General features: G+C 41.7%; 1 protein-coding gene across 1 annotated transcript in view; it reads left to right on the forward strand.

Annotated features, from left to right (window-relative positions):
• Positions 1-216: 216 nt before the first annotated feature.
• The window catches only part of LOC129630670 (zinc finger protein 646-like), a 28,410-nt gene continuing 3,690 nt past the window's right edge, over positions 217-24,936 (forward strand). Inside the window, 12 exon segments of the mRNA XM_055551170.1 lie at positions 217-381; positions 1,133-1,197; positions 4,549-4,649; positions 5,998-6,124; positions 7,111-7,203; positions 9,528-11,325; positions 11,327-11,376; positions 14,148-14,251; positions 16,098-16,301; positions 16,615-16,721; positions 19,591-19,636; positions 22,610-22,736. Of these exon segments, the coding sequence (XP_055407145.1) occupies positions 4,635-4,649; positions 5,998-6,124; positions 7,111-7,203; positions 9,528-11,325; positions 11,327-11,376; positions 14,148-14,251; positions 16,098-16,301; positions 16,615-16,721; positions 19,591-19,636; positions 22,610-22,736 (2,671 nt within the window). The 5' untranslated portion in view covers positions 217-381; positions 1,133-1,197; positions 4,549-4,634.

Raw genomic sequence — 24,936 nt, forward strand, 5'->3', positions numbered from 1 at the left:
TTGGGACTGTGGGGTTCTTTCCTCTGTGGTATTTAGGGAAGTGTAGTCAAGGAGCTCCCCTTAGTTTCAACACTTCGTGGAAAGTGAGACTCTGGTTAGTGTCCCTTGGCATTCGGCGAAGTGTAGTTCTGGCGCTGTTAGTTACTTGCGCTGCCGCTCAGGAAGAGGAAATCTGATGAATTCTGGGAAATGTAGTCCAGACTCCCCGCGAACCCCTAGGACTTCCGTTCAGGGAGAGTGAGGTTGGAAGGTCTCTTCCGTGGGGCGGGCTTGTCAGTTCCGCGTCTTGCTGGCCCTTCCAGATTTCCTGGATCTATGCCTGGGATGCGCAATTACCTGGCAATCGACTTAGGGGAAAAGAATCCTCGGTGGAGAATGCAGGTGCGGAGGAGCAAAGGCGGCAGTGTGCGTTCTCCTAGGCGGAGCGGTTGGGGTATTCTGGAGCCTGAGAGAGGACCAGCTCCCCTCGCATATCTCCTAGATTAAGAGTTTCCGTGGCTTTGGGATAACCCGTTCCGCCTCTCAACTTTCCACGCGCGCTTCTACTTCCTCACATGGGGAGTTAATCTCCCTGTGCCTCCCGTTTTGTGTGTGTGTGTGTGTGTGTGTGTGTGTGTGTGTGCGCGCGCGCGCGCGCAGCTCTCTTAGTCGCTCAGTTGTGTCCAACTCTGCCATTCCATGAACTGTAGCCCTCCAGGCTCCTCTGTCCATGGGATTCTCCAGGCAAGAATACTGTTATCATGCCCTCCTCCAGAGGATCTTCCCCAACCCAGGGATCGGACCCAGATCTCCTGCTTTGCAGGAGGAGTCTTTATGCCTGAGCCACCCATTACTTTTTGTTTTGGGAAGAGGTGATAGAATAAAAGTCTTAGCCGGTTCCTGGCAAATAGTGAATGGTGATTTCTCCTTGCTGTTAATATCTCAAGGAGTGGTCAGGTACCGGGTTAGCATCAGAGATCCATTTTCAGTGACCCTTACCCTTCTTTCTATCTCTCTGCGACACTGGGTCATCCTGCACCCCTTCTGACTTGGAAGAGAAGATTCCAGACTGCTCGGAGGGAAGGGAGGCTTTAACTTTTAACGAGGCCGAGGGCTCAGTCCTGGCATTTCCTAGCATTCTTTCTTTCCCCAGCGTGACCTCAAAAAGAACTACAGGAGGTAGGAGTGACTCCTGGGCTACTAACTGCAAAGCTCCACGTGAGTAGGACTTGATATTTTTCTCTTACAATGACGGTTACATCAATCAGAGAATGTGTCCGATGTGTAACTTGACATGGGCATTGATAATAATTAACCCTTAACCGTTAACTTTAATGAGTGAAAATGTTAGTTGCTCAGTCCTGTCCAACTCTTTGAGACCCCATGGACTGTAGCCCTTCAACCTCCCGTCCATGAAATTCTCCAGGCAAGAATACTGGAATGGGTAGCCTTTCTCTTCTCTCCAGGGGATCTTCCTGACCCAGGGATCCGATCCTGGTCTTCTGCATTAGAGGCAGATTGTTTACCCTCTGAGACACCAGGGAAGCCCCAGTAATGAGCTGCTGCTAAGTCGCGTCAGTTGTTTCCGACTCTGTGCGACCCCATAGATGGCAACCCACCAGGCTCCCCCGTCCCTGGCATTCTCCAGGCAAGAACACTGGAGTGGGTTGCCATTTCCTTCTCCAATGCATGAAAGTGAAAAGTGAAAGTGAAGTCGCTCAGTTGTGTCTCGACCCCATGGACTGCAGCCTACCAGGCTCCTCCGTCCACGGGATTTTCCAGGCAAGAGGACTGGAGTGGGGTGCCATTGCCTTCTCCGCCAATGATGAGGGCTTTACACAAATAAATACATTGTGCCACACCATGACTCTGAAAAGAAATGTTGCTTTTTTCCCCCTTCTGTAAAATGAGATTGATACTCAGAGTGCTGTAAATTATGTGCCCATAGTCACCCACCAAGTCAGGGGGCTCAATTGAGTTTGAAATTCAGGCACTGAGTCCAGAGCTTGAGTTCATAGTCTTTTAGTCCTTAAGGCTTAGGAACCAGCTGGAATCAGGCATCATAGTTAGGAATTGGTCATGAAGGACCTTAAATCAAATAAGATGGGTTTGGACTTTCCTGTGAGTTTTTAAAGTCATTGTCAACTATTTTGTTTCCCTTGTTGTGAATAATATTTCTTATTCTTACAGACTCTTATTGTGGAGCATTCAGGAATTAAAAATTTGAGAGAAAAAATTTCTTAATTACCATTAATCCAGGGTGTAATGATAGCAACTGTTAAGCTTCTAATATGTTTTTGCTTAGTGGGTCTTTTTGTATATTTCTCTATAAACATTTTACAGATTTTTTTTTTTTAATCACACCTTTCTCAATGGTTTTCCCCTTATGTGTTTTAACTATGGGAATTTCCAAACCCTGATAAGATAGAATAAACTAATGAACTTCCATATAATTTCATAATTAGTCTTAGTATTTTCATTATTGTTATTCCTATGATGTTTTCTGATTTTTAAGGCTATTTTATCTTTATATAATTTTAAACCTATGGAAAAGTTGCAAAAATATTATAAGGAGCTCTCATATACCTGTTACTCAAATTGACCAATTGTTTACATTTTGCCTATCTGCTCTGTACCTCCATCATCCAAATAACACCAGAAAGTTACTTGTATTCAATGAAAGCTTATCTTAACTTTCTGCATGAAGGAAGCCCACATACCATGAAATCAGGAGGTGTCTTGGTAAGAGGGATTTCAGAAAGACTGATTGTAGAATTTTAGCATCACATACTTGGTAATGTTAGATATTATACTAAAGAACAGTGTTTTATCTAGTAGGTATCTATTAAGTTAATCATAAGTAAGTAATGCCAGATAACATATTGGATAATGCACTATTAAATAATCCACAGTCTTGTGTTTCTTTTGTTATGTTTTTTTAACTAAAAGTCTTCATAACTGGTTTCCCCCCCCAGTTCAAAGTCCAATTTTATGCTTTAATTCGTATTTTTTGTTAATAAACATTTTACAGAATTTTTCTCACTTTTCTTAACCTTCTTTAATGTGGAATGATTCTACAACCTTTGTCTTTTTTATTCTTGATATTTTGGGGGAGTATCAGTTCAGTCGCTCAGTTGTGTCCGACTTTATGACCCTACGGACAGCATGCCAGGCTTCCCTGTCCATCACCAACTCCTGGAGCTTGCTCAAACTCATGCCATCAAGTCAGTGATGCCATCAACCATCTCATCCTCTGTCGACCCCTTCTCCTCCTGCCTTCTATCTTTCCCAGCATCAGGGTCTTTTCCAATGAGTCGGCTCTTCTCATCAGGTGGCCAAAGTATTGGAGCTTCAGCTTCAGAATCAGTCCTTCAATGAATATTCAGGGTTGATTTCCTTTAGGATTGACGGATTTGATCTCCTTGCTGTCCAAGGGACTCTCAAGAGCCTTCTCCAAGACCACAGTTCAAAAGCATCAATTCTTTGATGCTCAGGTTTCTTTATGGTCCAACTCTCACATCTATACATGACTACTGGAAAAACCATCGCTTTGACTAGACAGACCTTTGTTAGCAACGTAATGTCTCTGCTTTTTAATATGCTGTCTAGGTTTTTGGGGGTGTATAGAGTCAAGTTATTTTGGAGAAAGTTCTTCATTTGAGGTTCATCTGATGTTTTCCATTTTTAAGTTCAGATTATGCATTGTTGGCAGGGATTCCACAGAAGTGGTGAGGTGTCCTTGTCACTGCAACATAGCTGGAGCCAAAGGATATCAGTATATCCCTATATTAGTAAACTCAGCTTTATTTACTAGGCTCAGGTGATGTCTGTCAGATTTCTTCATTGTAAAGTTATCTTCTTTTTTTAATAAAGTTTTTTAATAGGGAGATATGTTTATTAGTTTACATTCTACTGTAAAGAGAAGCTTCTCCTTCCCTACTTATTTATTTATTCATTCATATATAAATATTAGTATGGACTCAATCCATAAATTCATATTGCAAATCTAAATGACATGTTGATTAATAAACATTTACTTTTACCAGCCCAAAATATGCATATCATAGAATTCACCCATTTCAGGTGTACAGATTAATGATTTTTAGTAACTGTGCTCAGCAGTACAACTATCACCATAATAATCTGGAACATTTTCATTTCTGCAGTTGGATTCCTTAGTTAACCCCCATCCTCTCCCCAGAAACCCCGGGTACCACTAACATACTTTCTGTCTCCATAGATTTGCCTATTCTAGACATTCCATATAAATAGAGTCATACAGTATGTAGTCTTTTGTGTCTGTCTTCTTTTGCTTTCCATAGCATTTGCAGGGTTTACCCATGTTGTAGCATAGTCAGTACTGGATTCATTTTCATTGGTGCATAATATTCCATTGTATGAATATACCACAGTTTGTTTTCACACATAGGCCAACATTCCAGTTGTTTCCAGTTGTAGGTTATTATGAGTAATGCTGCTATGAACCTTCATGCACTCATTCACAAGAAGCATCTGTGTGGATGAGCAGTGACCCAAGCTACTCTTTCATGTTTTTTTCTGCCTTCTCAGACTCTCAGAACTCTCTCAAGACAGTTCTGACCTCCTAGAACCTGTATAACTCAGGACCGTGCCCATCCCCAGGCATAGGAGGAAACATGACCACATTTAAGGTGAGTAGTACCTGCCTTTCTCACTTTAAAGTTCCATCTCATTGCTCAGATTGTTACATGTTTGTTTTGGGATGACTCAAGCAGAACAGGAGACACGGGAGACATTGCATTGTCCTTCTTGAGTTTTCTTTGTGTTTGTTTTTATTCTATGTGATTATTATATATTTTATGGAGTAGCAAAATGACTAGAAATGAATAACTCTCCCATTTCATTACTTCCCTACTGGCAAACTAACTTTTTATTTTGTATTTTCCTCATGTGCATTTATAACTGTATTTGTATTTATGGTGTACATCTAACTTTAAATTGTGACTTTGTTCCTTTAATATTATATTTTTAAATGGATACTTCACATTTGCCACTGTATTGATACGCCTTTTTTTGGGGGGGGGGGGCGCTGCCTTTTTATTTTTGACTACTTCTCACCTGTAGACATTTAGGTGGTTTACAAATTTGACAGTTCTAGGCAACACTTCAGTGACAGCTTTCTTCCATGATACCTTTTCCCCTTAAATCAGTTCTGAAAACAATGTCAGTTTTGTCCTTGATGTACTATGCATTCAATATAGAAAGAGTACATTTGATCTGTGTTGTGTTGGCTGTTTCTTAGGTAGAATATCCAAATAACGGCATGGCCCAGCTCTTCTTTCTTTCTTTCTCTCTCTTTTTTTTTGATGCACCACACAGCTTGTGGGATTTTAGTTTGTTAAAAAGATTTGGAGAGACTTCCTGGTGGTCCAGTGGCTAAGATTCCATATTCCCAATGCAGGGGGCCTGAGTTCAATCCCTGGTCAGGGAACTAGGTCCCACATACCACAACTAAAAATTTGCATGCCGCAACTGAAACCTGGTTCAGCCAAATAAATAAATAAATATATTTTTTAAAAATGTTGGTATAACACCAGACACATGTAATGTCCATCTTACAATCAGTGGCTACTTGAAAAGCAAAAGTGCCAAGAAGGTGGAGAGGTTGAGTAGGAAGTGAGTCCAGATTCTGAGGGACTTCAGTCAGTCTGTTGCCACTGAGGAAGCCACTGAGGCTGAGGAAAATCAGTGTGTGGCACTGGCAGGATAGAAGAAGGGCTGGGAAGTCTACAAATTGACTGAAGTCCTTCAGAATCTGAACTCACATCTCACCCATCCTTTCTTTTCCATAGCTGCACTTCCAGGGAGGCTGAGGAAAGTCAGTGTATGGTGTTGGCAGGACAGAAGGAGGGGGACTGGGAAGTCTACACATTTCCACAGGAGCCAGAATATCTTCCCATCATCCATCTCTGCTTCTTGGCTTTGTCCCTCTTCCACTGGACACTGGTTGTAAGATTGAGCTGAGATTATTTGTTGTAGGAGGCAGTGACCTTCACGGATGTGACTGTGACCTTCACGGAGGAGGAGTTTGGGCTGCTGGACTCGGCCCAGAAGAAGCTGTACCAGGATGTGATGCTGGAGAACTTCCGGAATCTGGTCTCAGTGGGTGAGGACAGGCACCCTTTCTTTTTTAAAAAAATATGTACTTGGCTGTTCCAAGTCTTAGTTGCGATATGTGGAATCTAGTTCCCTGACTGTGGGTCAAACCCAGGCCCCCTGCACTGGGAGTGCAGAGTCTTAGTCACTGGACCACCAGAGAGGTCCCAGGCACCTTTTCTAACAAGGTCATCTCCTTGGTTTGGCTTTGTGTCCTCAGATGTGGAAGGCTTTTGGGGTATTGAAATGGCATTTGGGGACCTGACTTTCATACCAAAGCTTTTTATCAAAATAAGGGAGAAAAATATCAGAATTTGTCAGGAAGAATGGAATACATTGCAGGAAAAACTCTGGCCAATTGTGTGAGTCATATAAAAACCAGTGAGGGGAGATTTAATGAAAATAGGCACTGGTGAGAAATTGGTTTCTGTAATACTTACTGTATTTATGTGTCCAGGTCTTGAAATATTGGTATTTTGGGTTTTTTTTGTGTGTGTGTTTTCCTTTTAACTTTTTGACTGCACCTTGGGCCATGAGGGATCTTAGTTCCCTGATCAGAGATCAAACCCGTGCCTCCTGCATAGAAACTCAGAGTCTTAACTGCTAGACCATCAGAGAAGTTCCAATATGTTTTCAAATAGGTCATGTTTTCTTAAAAATATTTTAATTACACTCATTTTGACTCATTAATCAACATTAAATACAGGAATCTTAATTTCCAGTAAATTGTACTGTTAGCGTATTCATTTTTTTTTTTTCTGACTTTAAATTTATTTATTTTTAATTGAAGGATAATTGCTTTACAGTATTGTGATGGTTTCTACCAAACGTCAACATGAATCAGCCACAGTGTGTTCATTTTAAATATGACTTTAAATTTATTTATTTTTAATTGAAGGATAATTGCTTTACAGTATTGTGATGGTTTCTACCAAATGTCAACATGAATCAGCCACAGTGTGTTCATTTTAAAAAAGTTACTCTGCATGTTCACAGGGTGTCACCCCTTCAGACATGATATATTTCACTTAGAAAAGGAAAAAAGGCTTTGGGTGGTGAAGACAGCAACCCAAAGAGAAGGAAAGTCAGGTAAGAACCGGGCAGATGGGGGTCCTTAGAGAAGCCCTCCCATGTGTTTTTTACTTCTCTCCAACCCTTTGGCTGTCATCTCGTCCAAACTGCCAGACCTTTTTTTAACACACCTTTGTACTGGTTGCCCTGCCCCGCCTATAGTCTGTTTTCCAGGTAGCAGCCAAGAGTGATGCTTAGGAAAGACTGCCATTCTTCTCTTCTAAATCTTTTATAGCTTCTTATTTTTCTTAAAGTTAAACCTCTTAAAGTGGCTCTGCAGTCCTCCAGGATCTGCTCATGGTCCCCCACTGTCTCTCTGATTCCTTTCCTCTCGCTCCTTGTCTCCCACCCATGCTGTACACCACACCAGGCTCAGACTCGCCAGGGATGCTGTATCACTTGCGGCTGCCTGAACAAATCACTGCAAACACCATAGCTTAACACAACACACGTTGAACATCTTACACTTCCAGAGGTCAGAGGTGTGGTGTGGTTTCACTTTGGAGGTTCTGGGGGAGAATCTGTGTCTCTGCCTTTCCAGCGGCTCATGGCCACCTTCCTCAAGCTTCACACCTAGCGACATCGCTTTTCTCTGCCCCGTCCTCCCTTGTCACATGTCCCTTTTCTGCTTTTTTCCTGCATCACACTTCTGCTTCATAGGAGACTTTTGATTGCATTGAGCCTCCCACTCCACCCCAAAGTAGAGGATGTACTTACATTTTAAGGTCAGCTAATCGGCAGCCTCAATCCTGTCTGAAATCTTAATTCCCCTTTGCCACATAATCTGACATAGTCTAGGCTCCAAAAATCAGGATGTGAGTTCTTTGGGGGACAGTTACTGTGATCACAGCAGATACTTCCACCTATGAGCCCTTAACTCTGCCAGACCTACTCTTCTACCTCTGGTCTTCCAACTCCCTCCCTTTCTGCCTTCAGGTCTTCGCTCAGTTCCAGCATCATGAGAGAGGCCTTCTCTGACCACCCTGTGTAAAATTCCATCCTCCCTTTTCTCTCCTCTTTCTGCATCTTACTGGATCTCACAGACTTTGCTTGTTTATCACCCTTCTCTGCACTGGAGTGTGATCACCAGGAGTGTGGAGTTTTGTCTGTCTTGAGTACCCGGAGCAGCCCAGTTGTGGCAAGCATCTGTAAATATTTGTTGACTGTGTAAGTTTGATGGATGGGATAGGAGAGCTGTGTTTCTCTCAGTGTGAAGGGGATAATTATAGGTCATGTAAAAACCAGAGTGAAGGAAGGAGGTTGGAGAGCATTTTTTGTCTTTGATGATTGCCTATCTGATTACTTTTTTTTCTTCCTTTTAGTTTTTAAAATTTAATTTTCCCAGTTCCTTTTTATTTTAATTTCTTTCCTTTTTTTCTTTAATTTAAATTGAAGAATAGTTGATTTACAATGCTGTCCTAATTTCTGCTGTGCAGGAAAGTAACTCAAGAAGTTAGACTCAGTTTTTGAGGGATTTTTTTGGTAAAACATGAGCCATGGTAAGAAATGCATGCTTTGTCATAACCAAAACCTGCATTTCAGGTGTTGGAGATTTATATGTATCACTTTCATAGGTATTTCATGTGATGACCCCTTTCCTGTTGATGATGATGCTGGTTCTTTTTTCTTTTTAAATATTTATTTTTATTCACTTTATTTGGCTGCACTGGGTTTTCCAGAATGTCATATAGTTGGAATTACACAGTATGTATGCTTGTCAGATTGGCTTCTATTTAGAAACTTAGAAATATGGATTTACATTTCCTCCACATCTTTTCCTGGCTTGGTAGTACATTTCTTGTTAGCACTGAATAATATTCCGTTGTGTGGAAGTACCATACTTTTTATTTATACATTCACCTGCTGAAGGGCATCTTAGTTGCTTCCAAGTTTTGTTTACAAAAAAAGTTATTGCTTTCCCTTAAAGTTCTAGTTGATTCATATTTTATTATCTATATAACTTTTTTGTCTGCATCATTTACTAACTATAAAGTTTACTATTGGAGATTCTACACTGCCTTTGAATCCAATAGAAAATGTCTATAGGTGAACAGTTTGAATCTAATTATCAATTTTTCAAGTTAAATTTTGGCATCTAACTTGCACCTCATGGAGGAAGCTTACACCAGTGGGTTTTGTTATGCTTAGGGGGTAAGAGCAACCTGGACCACCACTTGGTTTCCATTGGCATGCAAATCAGAGCACATGACACACAATGGAAGAGACAAACTGAACATTCTCTGGATTCATTCACGTCTCATACTCTCTCCTAAATGTGAAATCTTGAAAACAGCGAACAGAACCTTCAGTTGTCCACATCTCTGAATTTTGTGTCTTTGCAGAAGAAAAGATCCAAAGTGAGATGGAGACTATTTCAGAAGTAGGACCACATGAAGAGCTTTCCTGCTGGCAGATCTGGCGACACATTGCAAGTGACTTAACCAGGAGTCAAGACTCCAGGATAAAATGTTCTGAATTCCACCAACAATGTGACTCACCTGGCCAGAATGGGGCAGGACTATCAGTAATTCACACAGGCCAGATACCTTCTCAGTGTAATGAATGTACAAAATCTTTTGATGCTCTCTCCAACTTTGATCTTCATCAACAAATTCACTCAGGAGAGAAGTCTCATACATGTTGTGAGTGTGGAAAAAGCTTCTGTTACAGCTCAGCACTTCGCATTCATCAGAGAGTGCACTCGGGAGAGAAACGCTATAAGTGTGATGAGTGTGGCAAGGAATTCAGCCAGAGTTCACAGCTGCAAATTCATCAGAAAGTCCACACTGTAGAGAAGCCATTCAGATGTGAGCAGTGTGGGAAAGGCTTCAGTCGTAGATCAACACTTACTGTTCATTGTAAATTACACACGGGAGAGAAACCTTACACTTGTGACAAATGTGGAAGGGCCTTCATTCATGCTTCACATCTTCAGGAACATCAGAGAATCCACACTGGGGAGAAACCATTCAAATGTGATATATGTGGTAAGAACTTCCGCCGCAGATCAGCACTTAACAGTCATTGTATGGTCCACACTGGAGAAAAACCATACAAATGTGAGGAGTGTGGGAAATGTTTCACTTGTAGCTCAAATCTGCATATCCACCAGAGGGTCCACACAGGAGAGAAACCTTATAAATGTGAGGAGTGCAGTAAATGCTTTGTTCAACCTTCACAATTTCAGGCCCATCGGAGAATTCACACTGGAGAGAAACCATATGTATGTAAAGTGTGTGGTAAGGGCTTCATTTACAGTTCGAGTTTTCAAGCCCATCAGGGAGTCCACACAGGAGAGAAACCATACAGATGTGATGAGTGTGGGAAGAACTTCAGGATGAAAATCCATTATCAAGTTCATCTGGTCGTCCACACAGGAGAAAAACCCTATAAATGTGAGGTATGTGGGAAAGGCTTTCGTCAGAGTTCATATCTTAAAATCCATCAAAAGGCCCACAGCATAGAGAAACCCTACAAATGCGAGGAGTGTGGGCAGGGCTTCAATCAGAATTCACGACTTCAGATCCACCAGCTGATTCATACTGGTGAGAAACCATACAAATGCGAAGAGTGTGGGAAGGGATTCAGTCGTAGAGCAGATCTTAAAATTCACTGCAGAATCCACACCGGAGAGAAACCGTATAATTGTGAGGAGTGTGGAAAAGTCTTTAGTCAGGCGTCTCATCTTCTGACCCATCAGAGAGTCCACAGTGGAGAAAAACCATTCAAATGTGAAGAGTGTGACAAGAGCTTTGGTCGGAGTTCACACCTTCAAGCCCACCAAAAAGTCCACACTGGAGAAAAGCCATACAAATGTGAGGAGTGTGGGAAGGGCTTTAAGTGGAGCCTGAACCTCGACATGCATCAGAGGGTCCACACAGGAGAGAAACCATATAAGTGTGGGGAGTGTGGGAAGCACTTTAGTCAGGCCTCAAGTCTTCAGCTTCATCAGAGTGTCCACACTGGAGAGAAGCCCTACAGATGTGACGTGTGTGGTAAAGTCTTCAGTCGGTCTTCACAGCTTCAGTATCACAGGCGCGTTCACACAGGGGAGAAACCTTACAAGTGTGAGATGTGTGGTAAGAGCTTCAGTTGGCGCTCCAATCTTGTAAGTCATCACAAAATTCATACTGGAGATACATGAAAGCAATGAGAGTGGTAAGAACATCAGGGAACTGTCAGAGGAAAGAAGTTCCACAAAATGATTGTTTCAAAAAACTCATGTGCAACCCTGAATTCTTGCAAGTGTCAGGTCTCATAGGAGGGAAGGTATTGGGTATCGAAGCAGTAGCTGAACATATCCCAGTGTTCACCAGACCACACAGCAGAAACCTCCTCTGAGTGGTGCAGTAAGGGTTGCATTCAGAACTTTGACATTTGTCAGATACCACTTAGGGAGATAGCACTTAGAGAGGAAGAGTTTGGTCTTGCCTTTAATGAAAGTGTAAGTATGGGCTTGTCAAAACTGATGTCCAGGAGAATGTGAGCTCCATGAGGGCAGGCACTTGGATGCTGAATCTACACAACCTTAACATCGACTCTTGCTTGTAGATCTGCTCAGCTCATGTATGTTAAATAAACCAAAAGGGGGAAATGTACACTATATGAAAATTGTTTCAGAGGAGGAAACCTACCAAGTAAAATTAATTCAGGAAGTGATCATTTGTTGAAGTACAGAAAACCACTTGATACTATAATCTTCAGTATTAATATGATATGAGCCTATTGCAACTGGCTCCTTGCCTCCCACCGCCTCTGTTCTCAAGTAGAGTTATTTTCTGAGGCCCTGTCTAGTTTTCCAAGGGTTGTATCTAATATAAAATTGAACTGTCTTGCGGATTTTTTTTCTGACAGTACAAACTGAAAATGTTACTAACTTTGCAACAATAGGTAACTGCATACTTTACAATTGATTTTTTATGAGTCACTCAATGTTAAGGCAGGATTTACTGTTACATTTTGAAAATGTCACAAAAATTGTCACTAGAAAAAATTTTATTGGTCGACCTTGAACTTACTGATTTCTAATTCCCTGCATTATTATCCAGACTTTGAAATGTTTGCTTCCTAAGAACTGTAGCATTTCTTCTGTCAAAACTTCTCAGGTAGAGGCTATGCCATATTTTTTACACACATCCATGAGGAAAATACCCAGGAAAATGTAGGAATTTGATAAAATTATTAAATGTATTATTGAGGCAAGACTGACATTTATGTCCTTTGACCTATTGGTAGCAGTAAAGCATGGTTTTGGGAAAGGAGTACTTATCAGTATCTAGGTTGTGTATCTCTTTGATCTCAAAATCATATAATTGAATGTTTTTGATTATGAAGTTAAAATATGAAAAAGATAAGCACCACATCAATGATGTCACTGAAGTTTTTTAATGGAAATAAGTGTACAGCTGTAGGAATTTGAGTTTTACTATATTTGTATATTAACCTGAAGCCATTAAAATTATGGCAAATATAATGGCAAGAGATACACAATATGGGCTTTGAGAGGTCACAGATTGTAACCTTCAGAGTATAATCGAATCTTTGTGTGTGTGTTTATGTGCGTGTACACATACATCTGTATGTAGACATGCATAAGATCATGTGTAAAGGGATACTCTTCCATAGTGGTTTTCCTTAGTTAGGAGCATTTTGTGGTATTTTTTCATTTTGTAATTTCCTGTTATGGTTTTTTCATTGACCAGTACTATCAAAGCAGGAAATTACAATAGAATTTTTAAAAATTACTAGTAAATAACCCTTGTAGTTAACACGACATAATGATTGTTCTATATTGTCATAAGGCATATAAAGATCAAAATTATGATAGGATCCCAGAAGCCAATTTCAAAATAAAAAAAAAAAATTCTGATTGTTTTGTATACACCGATAAATTGATGTTTCAACCATTGAATCTTTATGCTGTACTTTAAATACAGAACATGGAGAGGGCAAATTCAGTAGCTGGAAACGAAGTAGATGTACATTCATTGGCATCTGACTCTTTGCGATCCTGTGGACTGTATCCTGACAGGCTCCTCTGTCCATAGAATTCTCCAGGCAAGAATACTGGCCTCTTCCAGGGGATTTTCCCGACCCAGGTATTGACCCCATCTCCTGCATCTCCTGCATTGCCGGCAGATTCTTTACATGTGTGGCTCACCTGGTAAAGAATCCGCCTGCAATGTGGGAAACCTGGGTTGGGAAGATCTCCTGGAGAAGGGAAAGGCTACCCACTCCAGTATTCTGGCCTGGAGAATTCCATGATCTGTATAGTCCATGGGGTCGCAAAGAGTCGGACACGATTGAGCGACTTTCACTTTTCCTGTTGAAAAGATGTGCGTGAGGAGGGAAAACAGAATTACAACAGAGGACCCTCTCGATGTGGAACCAGTAAGGACAAAGCATGTTTGGTCACATTTCAGGGATTGAGGTATTTTGACTTTTGACTTCAGCCTGTTCCAAAGAAAGCCTAGTTTCCTTCTCTTATTTCAACAGTAACTCTGGGGTTTACCAGGAAGCCTCTATGGCTGGTAATGCATTTATGTCACTTAGGCCCTTGGACATGTCCAAAGTGCTTCTAAGCTTGTAACCCTGTTCTAAGGCTGACACGGTAGACTGGCAAGACATTTGCCTGAGACCTTAGGGGTTAAGGGAAGTGAAAACCAGGTGAACCGACCACTTCCTCATCAGGGGGCGAGGCTTTGACGGCTTTCCGCTCGGACCTTCGCTGAAGTGTAGTCCAAGAGGGCGGTGGAGGGCCCACACGCACTCCCTTTGTATTCTGGGATGTGTAGTCCAAAGCTCCGTGTAGGCTCGCACACTGCAGCTATAGTAAGGCGGACTGCGAATGTCTCCTCACGGAATTCTGGGAAGTGTAGTCCAGGAGCTCCGGGTAGTCGCAGGCCCTTCGGCCCCAGGAAGACAACGTAGCAGCCATCTTTCGCTTGATGATGGTGTTTCAGGTCCGCTTTTCACGATCCATTCAAACTTCCCCGAAATGCGCTTGGGGCCAGCATCTCCTGACCTTTCATTTGGAGAGAAAGAGAAGCAGCGGCTAGAAGCAGAGGTTTGACGGCCAAGGGTGATGATGTTCGTGCCCCTGGGCGGAGCGTTTGGTAGCATCCCGGGATGGGGCGGGCTCAGGTCGTGCTTCTTGGGATTTGAGGGTCTCCCCGGCTTTCTGAACCCCTAACCTGACCTCCCACTTATGAAGCTAACACTTTGGCTTCATACTCTGTCACACTGGGTGAGTTGCTTAACCCTTTTGTGCCTCCGTTGCTGTTCTGTAAAAGAGAAATAAAAGCAATGCTTTCTTAATACAGTATTTGAAGAAAAAAGATAGCAAAAGGTCAACAAAAGCCTGACACATGATTGTTATTAATGCTTCTGTAATTCAGAAGCTCCTGGATTCTCACAGATTCTGAGAGCCCAGGAAACTGAATTGTCCTGGACTCCGGACTTGTTTAGAAAAGGGAGGGTTTCTTCTAGCTGGTACAAGAGGGTGTGAAATATAGGGGATGCAAACACAATCCTGGGATTTCACAACCTCCTTTCCTTCTCCAGCCCTGACTTCTCAGAAAGCACTACACGAAGGAAGAGACAACAGAGACCCACGGGAGTAGAACTTGGCATTCTTCTATTTAAGATATATAAACTGTAGAACGTATGGGGCATGAGTAATGCTTGTAACTATGCCTTGGTCACTTAAGTTACGTTCCAAAAGCTTTATACTGATGAACACCTTTCCATCACACTGGCTCTGTGCATCGGTACTGCTGTTTTCTCTGCTTTAGAGATAAGGAGATGGAGCCAGGGAACACAACCCTATTGGCCCATCCTCAGCTGAACAGTAAGAGGCAGAGCTGCGATTGTAACCCTGGGCAGGCTGAATCCAACACCTGAGTTTGCTAATCTCTTTGATATATTCTTGTTGAGCATAGGGAACTGACTAGAGTCTCTTCATGAAAGTAGGTTGGGACTTAAATGTGGGGACCTTGAGAGCAAAGTTGAGGTTATTCTATGAAGTTTTTTTGTTTGTTGTGTTTTGTGTGTGTGGTTTCTTTGGTCTCGCCACACAGCTTGCTGGATCTTAGTTCCCTGACCAGGGATTGAACCAGGGCCCATGGCAGTGAAAGTACCGAGTCCTAACCAGGGACCACCAGGGAATTGCCTAGTCTATCAATTTTAAGTTAGTTTTCTCAACTGGGTCATTTATTTTATTTCAAATATTTATATTACAGAAGTAACAATCATTACGGTAAATGCAGATGTAAAGAAAAATTTTAATTACCTGTAAGTTTAGGATGTAAAGATAACAGCTGTTAATGTTTTCTTGCCTTTTTGTCTGGTTACTCTTTGTTTATGTGTGTGTTTAGTGGAGGCTGTTTTCTTTGGGACTGAGGTTACACTGCCTTGCTACTCAAATTGTGATCCACAGGGCAGCAGCATTGGCATCACTTGGGTAGGAAGGCCCAGCCTTGAGCCCCATTCAAGACCTTCTGATTTAGAATTTCTGCATAGGGGGCCCAGAAGTCTGCATTCCAACAAGATCCTGTAGTAACTCCCCTGCATGTGAAAATATGAGAAGCTCAGGAAAGGATCTTGTCTGGAAACTGAGGCCGAGGAAATTGCTGGATGTCGCAGATAAAGCTGAGCTGGATAAAGTGGAGCTTTACTTAGTTGGAGGATTTTATTACCCCACTAATGATTGTCACTTGTCAGGGATCCTTGCAAAAAATCCTGACTTGAGCAAAAGGTAGCTAGCAAGTATAGAATCAAAATGAAAGGGTATTAGATGTGAAGATATATCCCTTCCAGGCTTTTGGGGGTAGATTCATTGCTATCTTTTAAACTAGAGTGCTGTTGCTGGTGTTTAGTTGCTAAATTGTGTCCGACTCTTTGGGACACCATGAACTGTAGCCCACCAGGCAGCTCTGTCCATGAGATTTTCCAGGCAGGAGTACTGGAGTGGGTTGCCTTTTCCTTCTCTAGGGGGTCTTTCTCACCCAGGGATCAAACCCGAGTTTCCTGCTTGGGAGGCGGATTCTTTACCACTGAGCCACCTGGAAAGCCTCGTAAACTTGTGCCTAAAGGGGGAAGATCAACTAATAGTTACTGTTAGTTAGTACTGGATATTTTTGCCATAGTCATCATCAGTGAATCACTACTATTATTACTATTGTTATTACTATGACTGTTTCTTAGCTTCTCGTTTTAAATTTTATTTCTTAAATATTTATTGGAGTATAGCTGATATGCTGTGTTGTATGTTTTCTATACCTTTATTTTCATTAAAATAATAGGAAATAATATAAAAATAATTTCAAACAGAGAAAAGTGGCAAAAATAGTATAAGGAGTTCTCATATACTCTTTATGTGGAGTTATCAATTATTTCTGTTTTGCTCAGTTGCTCATTTGTGACCACCAGGCAGCAGCCACCAGGAACATACCTGTAATCAAAGAGCTCCGTTTGTTTGAGCTTACTGCAGCAAGGACACCTATGCCGCACTGGTGTCCTGGTATGGAGGCGGTGAGGTATGGCTGTTTCTACGGTTTCGGTTCGTGTTAACTGAGTTGGGGAGAGCTTTACGCAGTGAGAGTTTGTTCTGGATTGGATGGTGTCAAGAAGGAGATGCAATTTGACTACTGAATATCATAATGATTTGCATCTAGTGGATGAGAGAAACAAAATGGGACTGGAGTCATTATTAATGAAGTGGTCCATCACTTCATGTTTGCTGAGAGGACAGTTCTTTGTTTTTTTGTTTTTTTTTAATATTATTTACTTGTGACTGCATCAGGTCTTAGTTTCGACAAATAGGCTTAGTGGCTCCACAGCATGTGGGATCTTAGTTCCCCAACCAGGGGTCCAACCCACATCCCCTAAATTGGAAGGTGGATTCTCAACCCCTGGACTACCAGGGAAGTCCCAGTTCTTTGGTTATTTTTGTCTGTGTTATGGAGTAGCTTGTCTTTTTCTCATTTCAACACGATTCTTGTTGATCAGTTAAAAACACCAAGTTCGAGCCGTTTCTCTTGCTAGTTCTCAGTGCAGTGTGGTTTTTCATGGCTTTATCATGCTTGTATATTTTTTCGTTTGCAGAGCCAGTTGATCAAAAGGAGGTTAATGACATTGATAACACACTACTATCTAATGCACAGCCCATATTTACATTTTTTATTAGCCTTTTCTTTAAGATCTTGTTTAAAATTGAAATCTAGTTGACTTATAATATCATGTTTATTTCACAGCACAGTGATTCATGTTTTTCAGATTCTTTTCCCTTATAGGTTACTACAAAATATCGAGTGTAATTTCCCTGTGCTATACAGTAGGTCCTTGTTGGTTCTAATAAAGTCTTGGCGAGCCACTTTTCTTCTTCAAGGTGTAGTCCAGTTATATGCTTTGCACTTAATCTTTGTTTCATTAGTCTTCTTTAGCCCAGAATGATTTCTCAGACTTTTTGGCTTTTGATATTTTTGAAGAGTATTGATAAATTATGTTGTGGGAGGGCCCTCTTTTTTGGTTTCTCTGACCTTTGTTCATAATTAGGTTCAGGTTATACATTATCATTTTTAAAATAATTTTATTTATTTATTTATTTTTGGCTGTGCCGGGTCTTTGTTGCTGCACGGGCTTTTCTCTAGTTATGGCGAGCAGGGGCTGCACTCTAGTTGCAGTGCACGGGCTTCTTATTGTGGTGCTTCTCTTGTTGTGGAGCACAGGTTCTACAGCTTGTGGGCTCAGTAGTTGTGAAACACAGGCTTAGTTGCTCCACAGCATGGGGTATCTTCCCAGATCCGGGATAAAACCCATGTCTTCTGCATTGGTAGACAGATTCCTCACTACTGAGCCACCTAAGGAAGCTGTGGTTTATCTGATACTTGTTCATGATTAGATTCAGGTTATGTATTTAAAAAAATAATTTTATTCATTTGTGTTTGGCTGTGCTGGGTCTTCGTTGCTGCACGGGCTTCTCCTTGCGGTGGCTTCTCTTGTTGTGGAGCACAGGCTCTAGGCCACGTGGGCTTCAGTAGTTGCAGCTTGAGGGCTCAGTAGTTGTGGCTCATGGGCTCTAGAGCACAGACGGGCTCAGTAGTTGGGACACATGGGTTTAATTGCTTCATAGCATGTGGGATCTTCCTGGACCAGGGATCAAACTCATCTCCTGCATTGGCAGGTGGATTCTTTACCACTGAGTCACCAGAGAAGCCCTGGTTTATCTGATATTTGTTCATAATTGGATTCAGGTTATCCATTATTAACAGTGATGCCCCAGAAGTGGTGAGGCAGCCCTCTAAGGCATCATACCAAGCAAATGTCAGTTTGTGGGTTTGGTTAAGGTGTCTGCGAAGTAACTATTGTCCCTTTTGCAATTAATATTTTGAAACAATGTGGCTATCTTACTCTGTACTAAACTTTTCCAAATTTTAGCACCCATTGATGATTTTCTGTTTTTCATTCTACAGTTATTAGTTTGTGTTCTACCATGGGGGGGGAGCTCTCTCTTCTCATCCATTTATTTCTTAAACATTTCTTTATTTATAATCCAGATTCCTGTATGGAATTTTTCGGTATGGACTGTCAAGGTGTTTTTTTATTATTGTTGCAGAATCCAGGCTTTTATTAGTTCTCTTTACATCTGTGCATAATTGTCAAAAGGGTACTTCCTGGTTAAAAAGAAACAATGTATTTTTATATCTTTTATAAAAACTTGCCTATTTCAGTTTAAATATTAATGTTGTGGTAACAAAATTTTGAGGAATACAAGCAGAAATTTGCAGAACTCTAAAAGCTCCCATTTCGGGACAACAACCTGGGACCTGCCCATATTTGACAGTGTTCTGTTGTTAGAAATCACGTCTATAAGGATCATTTCAAATTGTACAATATCATCTGCTTTACCACAGTTGCTGAGAAATAAGAAATCCTGACGGGGTTCTCAGAGCTTTCTGCCTTACACCAGTCTCATGAGGTGGATACCCCTGTTCTCCCCTACTTGCTGATGACAGAATTGAGGCGGAGAGATGTTAATAATTTGCCAAAGATGACACTGCTAGTGAGTGGTGTAGCCCGGATTTCAGCCCATGCATGTTGACTCCAAAGCCTGCTCTTACTCACACGGTCTCTTATTACACCTTGGAATAAGAATGACCGCTGTGGAAGCCGCAGCACACTGATAGGGCCAGTGTGTGGGTGGGCATGTTGCTCCCTGAACAGCTAATGAGAGAGGTCTCAGAGGCATCTGGTATCAGTGCAGGATCCCTCTCAAGCCCACTCGGCTGCAGCCACTTGGACGACTGAGTGCCTTGCTGATTCACAGTGAGCCCCACCTGGGTTAGTCATGTTTTTGTAAACCAGTTTTCACTGACTTCTTTCTGCTTTCCCCCTCTGTCTTCCTAGGACTCTGCACTTCCCTGGAAGGAGAGAGAAGATGAACATGTTCATGGTGAGTAGAGCTTGTCTGTCTTGCTGTTAAAAAATACCATTTTTGTACTCAGAGATTTTACATGGATTTTTCTTTCTTTGTTTTTAATTGAAGTATAGCTTCCCTGATAGCTCAGTTGGTAAAGAATCCACCTGCAATGCAGGAGACCCCGGTTCAATTCCTGGGTCTGGAAGATCCGCTGGAGAAGGAATAGGCTACCCACTCCAGTGTTCTTGGGCTTCCCTTGTGGCTCAGCTGGTAAAGAATCCACCTGCAATGCGGGAAACCTGGGTTCAATCCCTGGGTTGGGAAGATCCCCTGGAGAAGGGAAAGGCTACCCACTCTACTATTCTGGTCTGGACAAGTCCATGGACTGTATAGTCCATGGAGTCGCAAAGAGTCGGACATGACTGAGTGACTTTCACTTTCACTTTTCACTTTCATAGTTGATTTACAATGTTGTGTTAGTTTCAGGTACAGCAAAATGATTCAATTATATATGTGTGTATGTATATATATATTCAGATTCTTTTCCCTTACAAGGAAATATTTTGTAATAACAAAATACTGACTGTAGTTCCCTCTGGGTTTTTCTTTTTCAAGGAGAGTCTAAGCCTGTGAAGACCTTTGTGAGCCATGTGTGCTTTTTAAAAAATTCCTGTCTTATGTAATTAGTTTTGGTTTTAATTTTGGTTTTATTTCGTCACTTTTTATTTCACAAGTAAAAGAAAAATTAAGGGACATGAAGAACATCTTCCACTTTAATATTTCCCAGCTTACAAATTAGCTGCTTTTATATTTCTGTAATCTCTTCATCATATGTATTCATAGCTATGTATTTATATTTATAACATAGTAGTAGTTGTATTAGTCACTCAGTCATGTCTGATTCTTGGTGACCCCACTGACTGTAGCCTGCCAGGCCCCTCTGTCCATGGATTCTCCGGGCAAGAATACTGGAGTGGGTAGCCTTTCCTTTTGCCAAAGGATCTTCCCAACCCAGGAATCGAACCTGGGTCTCTTGCATTGCAGGCAGATTGTTTACCATCTGAGCTACAGGGAAACTCATTTATAAAATAGATATAGTTTAAAAACTTTTCTCATTTAATACTACCTAACATTTGCTTTTAATTGCTTTATCATGTTCCCAAAAACTTCAGTCATGTCTGTCGTGTCTGACTCTTTGCGACCCCATGGACTAAAGGATGCCAGGCTTCCCTGTCCATCACCAACACCTGGAGCTTGCTCAGACTCATGTCCATCGAGTTGGTGATGCCATCAACCATCTCATCCTCTGTGGTCCCCTTCTCCTCCCGCCTTCAGTCTTTCCCAGCATCGGGGTCTTTCCCAGTGAATGAGTTCTTCACATCAGGTGGCCATAGTATTGGAGCTTCAGCTTCAGCATCAATTCTTCCAATGAATATTCAGGACTGATTTCCTTTAGGATTGACTGGTTGGATCTCCTTGCAGACCAAAGGACTCTCAAGAGCCTTCTCCAGCACCACAGTTCAAAAGCATCAATTCTTTGATGCTTAGCTTTCTTACATACTTAGTTTTAAACTATTTTTTATTCATAGACCTTTAGGACTTTTACGGTTTTAAGAATGCTACAGTGACAATGTTCCTGATCTAGCTTTTTTCTCAAAAAATGTATTCTGAAAAATATTGCCTCTTTTTGCCCTTGACATACTAGATATGCAAAATTGAAGTGGTATATTTTGTAAGTGGTACCTTGGATGTTTTTTGGTAAAATAGCCAAATATGGCACAGCAGGGTAAAACTGCCTCTTCACACAGAAAACATAACTATTGGTAGTTTTCTTATGACAAGAGTGAGATTCTGTCTTCCTGTGGTTGAATCAGACCCTGTGTGTATTTTATTTACTGGTTTGTTTGTTTTTCCATCTTGTACTGGGTTGGCCAAAAAGTTTGTTCAGATATTTCTGTATGGTGGTACGGAAAAGCTGGAATGAACCTTTTGGCTAACCCAGTATTTTTTTTTTTCTTTTGATCAAAATAATCCATGACCTTAATTTTAAAAGTCAGGTGGTACTTCACTTGTCACTGCATTGACACCTGAGAACAATTGTCTAAAGAGGTATGTACTTGGTTTTATCTTTGTTTTAAGTAAAAGGGTTGTGAAAAATGAGGAACCAATTCAGATTTATCCAGAAAACCAAGATTCTGGAGTCAGAGTATACCATTAGATAAGAGAAAGACAAACAGGGAAAGAAAGAAGGGTTTCATCTGAGGCCTGGCATGGCCTTTTGGTTAATTCCCTCATATGACCCTCCTCCTCACCTGGTTCCTACTTCAGTGAGAGGCAGGTGCCATCATATACTGCCGGGCCTAAATTAGTAAATGTTTCTGGGACAATTGACGATTGTAACTAAAAAGTGAAATGTTTTGGGGAGTTCCTTTTATGGCTCAGCTGGTAAAGAATCCACCTGCAATGCAGAAGACCTGGGTTCAATCCCTGGGTTGTGAAGATCCCCTGAAGAAGGGAAAGGCTACCCACTCCAGTATTCTGGCCTAGAGAATTTCATGGACTGTATAGTCCATGGGGTCGCAAAGAGTCAGACACAACTTAGTGACTTTCACTTGGTGGCCAGTGGTTAAGACTCTGCACTTCCACTGCCAAGGCCCGGGTTCAATCCCTGGTCAGGAAACTTAAGATCCCACAAGCTGAAAGGCATGGCCAGAAATAAAAAGTGAAGGCTTTTTAGTTCAGGATGCAGCAGTTAGAATTCTAGGGAGTTGATGAGTTCACTGAGAACACCAGGTAAATGCACAAACCTTCCTTCTTCATAGCTGCACTTGCAGTGAGGCTAAGGAAAGGCAGTGTGATGTTGGCAGGATGGAAGGAGCGGGGCTGGGAAGTCTACACATTGCACAGGAGCCAGAGCAACTTCTTATCATCCTCCTCTCCTTCCTGGTGCTGCCCCTCTTCCACTGGACACTGGCTATAAGATTGAGCTGGTATTGTTTGTTGTAGGAGGCAGTGACCTTCAAGGACGTGGCTGTGGCCTTCACAGAGGACGAGCTGGGGTTACTGGACTCAGCCCAGAGAAAGCTGTACCAGGATGTGATGGTGGAGAACTTCCGGAACCTGGTCTCAGTAGGTGAGGACAGCCTTTCTCTGCAAGTGTCTTGTGACCTTGGTGTTTCAAGGCTCTGGGGTTCTTGAAATGGTTCCCTGAGTTTGAAGACCAGACTTTTCCAATTCCAGTGGGATATGAGAGGCTATCTCTGGTCTTTCTAAACAGTATGTTTCAGGTCTTTTTCTTTTTTTGGTCAAAGAACAGTCAATGAACAGTATCCTGCTGTACTTTGTTCTTTTTCAGATTTCACTCATGTCCGATTAGTGGCAGTCCCATTAGTGGATTATAAAGCCAACTTATCAAGCCTAATATGCCGTTTTTAATGAAATCAAATATTAGAGAAAATATCAAGAGCTTCTTAGGAAGAATAGATCACGTTGCAGTGAAAACCCTGGTCGATGCATGAGTGGTGTGAGAGCCACTGGGAACAGATTTTAGGAAAATAGACCAGTCAGAAATAGGTCATTCAGCCTTCATTTTAGTAATGCATATTCCTACATATGTGTCTGAGTCATGAAATAAATGCTACTTCTTCAGTGGGTCATGATACAAAGTTTAAAAAACAGGGCCTTCAGTATCTTTTTTTGAAACGTAAATTATTTATTATTGTTATAATCAAGGCAAAATCTCTTAAAACAATTAGCCTTGATAATGGAAATATAATCAGAACCATTTTGCAGTTGTTCTTCTCTGCTGTTCGTACTTCACTCTTCAGTATCTTAAATATGTAGTTGGAAACTCAAATTTCCAGTAAATTGTAGCTCTGACCTGTTCATTTTAACTTGCAACTCTGCATGTTCTCATTCTTCAAAAGAGATACAAAACATATAGAAAGAGAAGAGAGGCTTTGGATGATGAATTCAGCGACCCAGATAGAAATTTAGGTAAGCACCAAGCAGTTGTTCATTCTCGTGGTTAACTCTCCATATGTTGTGCTTCTCACCAGCCCTGTGCTGTCCATCACCTGGTCCCAATGGGACATCTGTTTCCCTGGTTATTGCACAGTCTATACTGATCACCTGCTCCCACCTTTCCCCTCCTACAGTTCGTTCTTGAAGTGGCGAAGGGATCCTTTGTAACTTTAAGTCAGATTATGTTAGTTGTCTGTTCAGAATAAAAACCACCTAAAGCAACTTCTGGGATCCTCTAATGGTCTGCTTTTCAACCCCACCACCTCCCTGAGTACATCTCCTCTCCTCCTCCTGACTCTGTCCTTTCCGTCTCCATCATCCTCCCTACTGTCTCAGACCTGCAAAGGATGTGTCTCCTTGTCCTCTCTGCCTGGAATACTCTTTCACCGGTAATCCTTCAGGCCTGTGTACTTACCTTAGGTCACTCACCTTCAAGAGGAAGAGAGGGCTGTCCTTGGACCACCCTATAGAAAATCTAGTCCTCTCTTTCTTTCTCTGCCCTGCCTTGTTTGATCTCTGAGCACTGATCGTCACTCATGTACATACATTTTGGTTCACCTGTTTCTCACTTCTCTCTCTTCCCCTGGAGGGTATTCCAGGAATGGAGGAATTTGTCACTGTTGTTTTTTAATATTCATTTCTTTATTTGGCTGTGCCAGTCTTAGTTGAGGCATGCTGGATTTTCAATCTTCACTGCCTATGTGAGATCTAGTTCCCTGACTAGAGATCAAACCCAGGCCACCTGTATTGGGAGTGTGGAGTCTTAGCCACTGGACCACTAGGGAAGTCCCCAGAGTGGAGGAATTTGGTCTGTTCCATTTATTGCTTACAAGCCTAAGTGCTTAGAATAGCCTTGGTACATGACAAGGACTCTAAATGTTTGTTGAATAAGTGGATGAGTCGATGGACAGAGAAATTTGCCTACCACTTAAATAGCCAGTGGCTGGTGAACAAATCCGAGTGAACAGGGATATTGCAAAATGTTTTTGTGTCTTCAAATGAATTCCTAGCCTAATTCTCAGAGAAAGAAATGGCAACCCACTCCAGTACTCTTGCCTAGAAACTCCCATGGACAGAGGAGCCTGGTAGGCTGCAGTCTCTGGGGTCGCTAAGGGTCGGACATGACTGAAGCGACTTAGCAGCAGCAGCAGCAGCCTAATTCTAACTTCTCAGGTCCCATGGTGTATATGTGGGTGTTTGCCTTTCCGTACAAGTTGACCCTCATCAACTTGAGCAGACACATGCATAGAACCTGTAATTATAACCAAACTGAGTGAAATGCTTTCCCTGTGACTTTCTTTTAGCCATTA

The sequence above is a fragment of the Bubalus kerabau genome, chromosome 17 (genome assembly GCF_029407905.1).
Source record: "Bubalus kerabau isolate K-KA32 ecotype Philippines breed swamp buffalo chromosome 17, PCC_UOA_SB_1v2, whole genome shotgun sequence".
Lineage (NCBI taxonomy): Eukaryota > Metazoa > Chordata > Mammalia > Artiodactyla > Bovidae > Bubalus > Bubalus kerabau.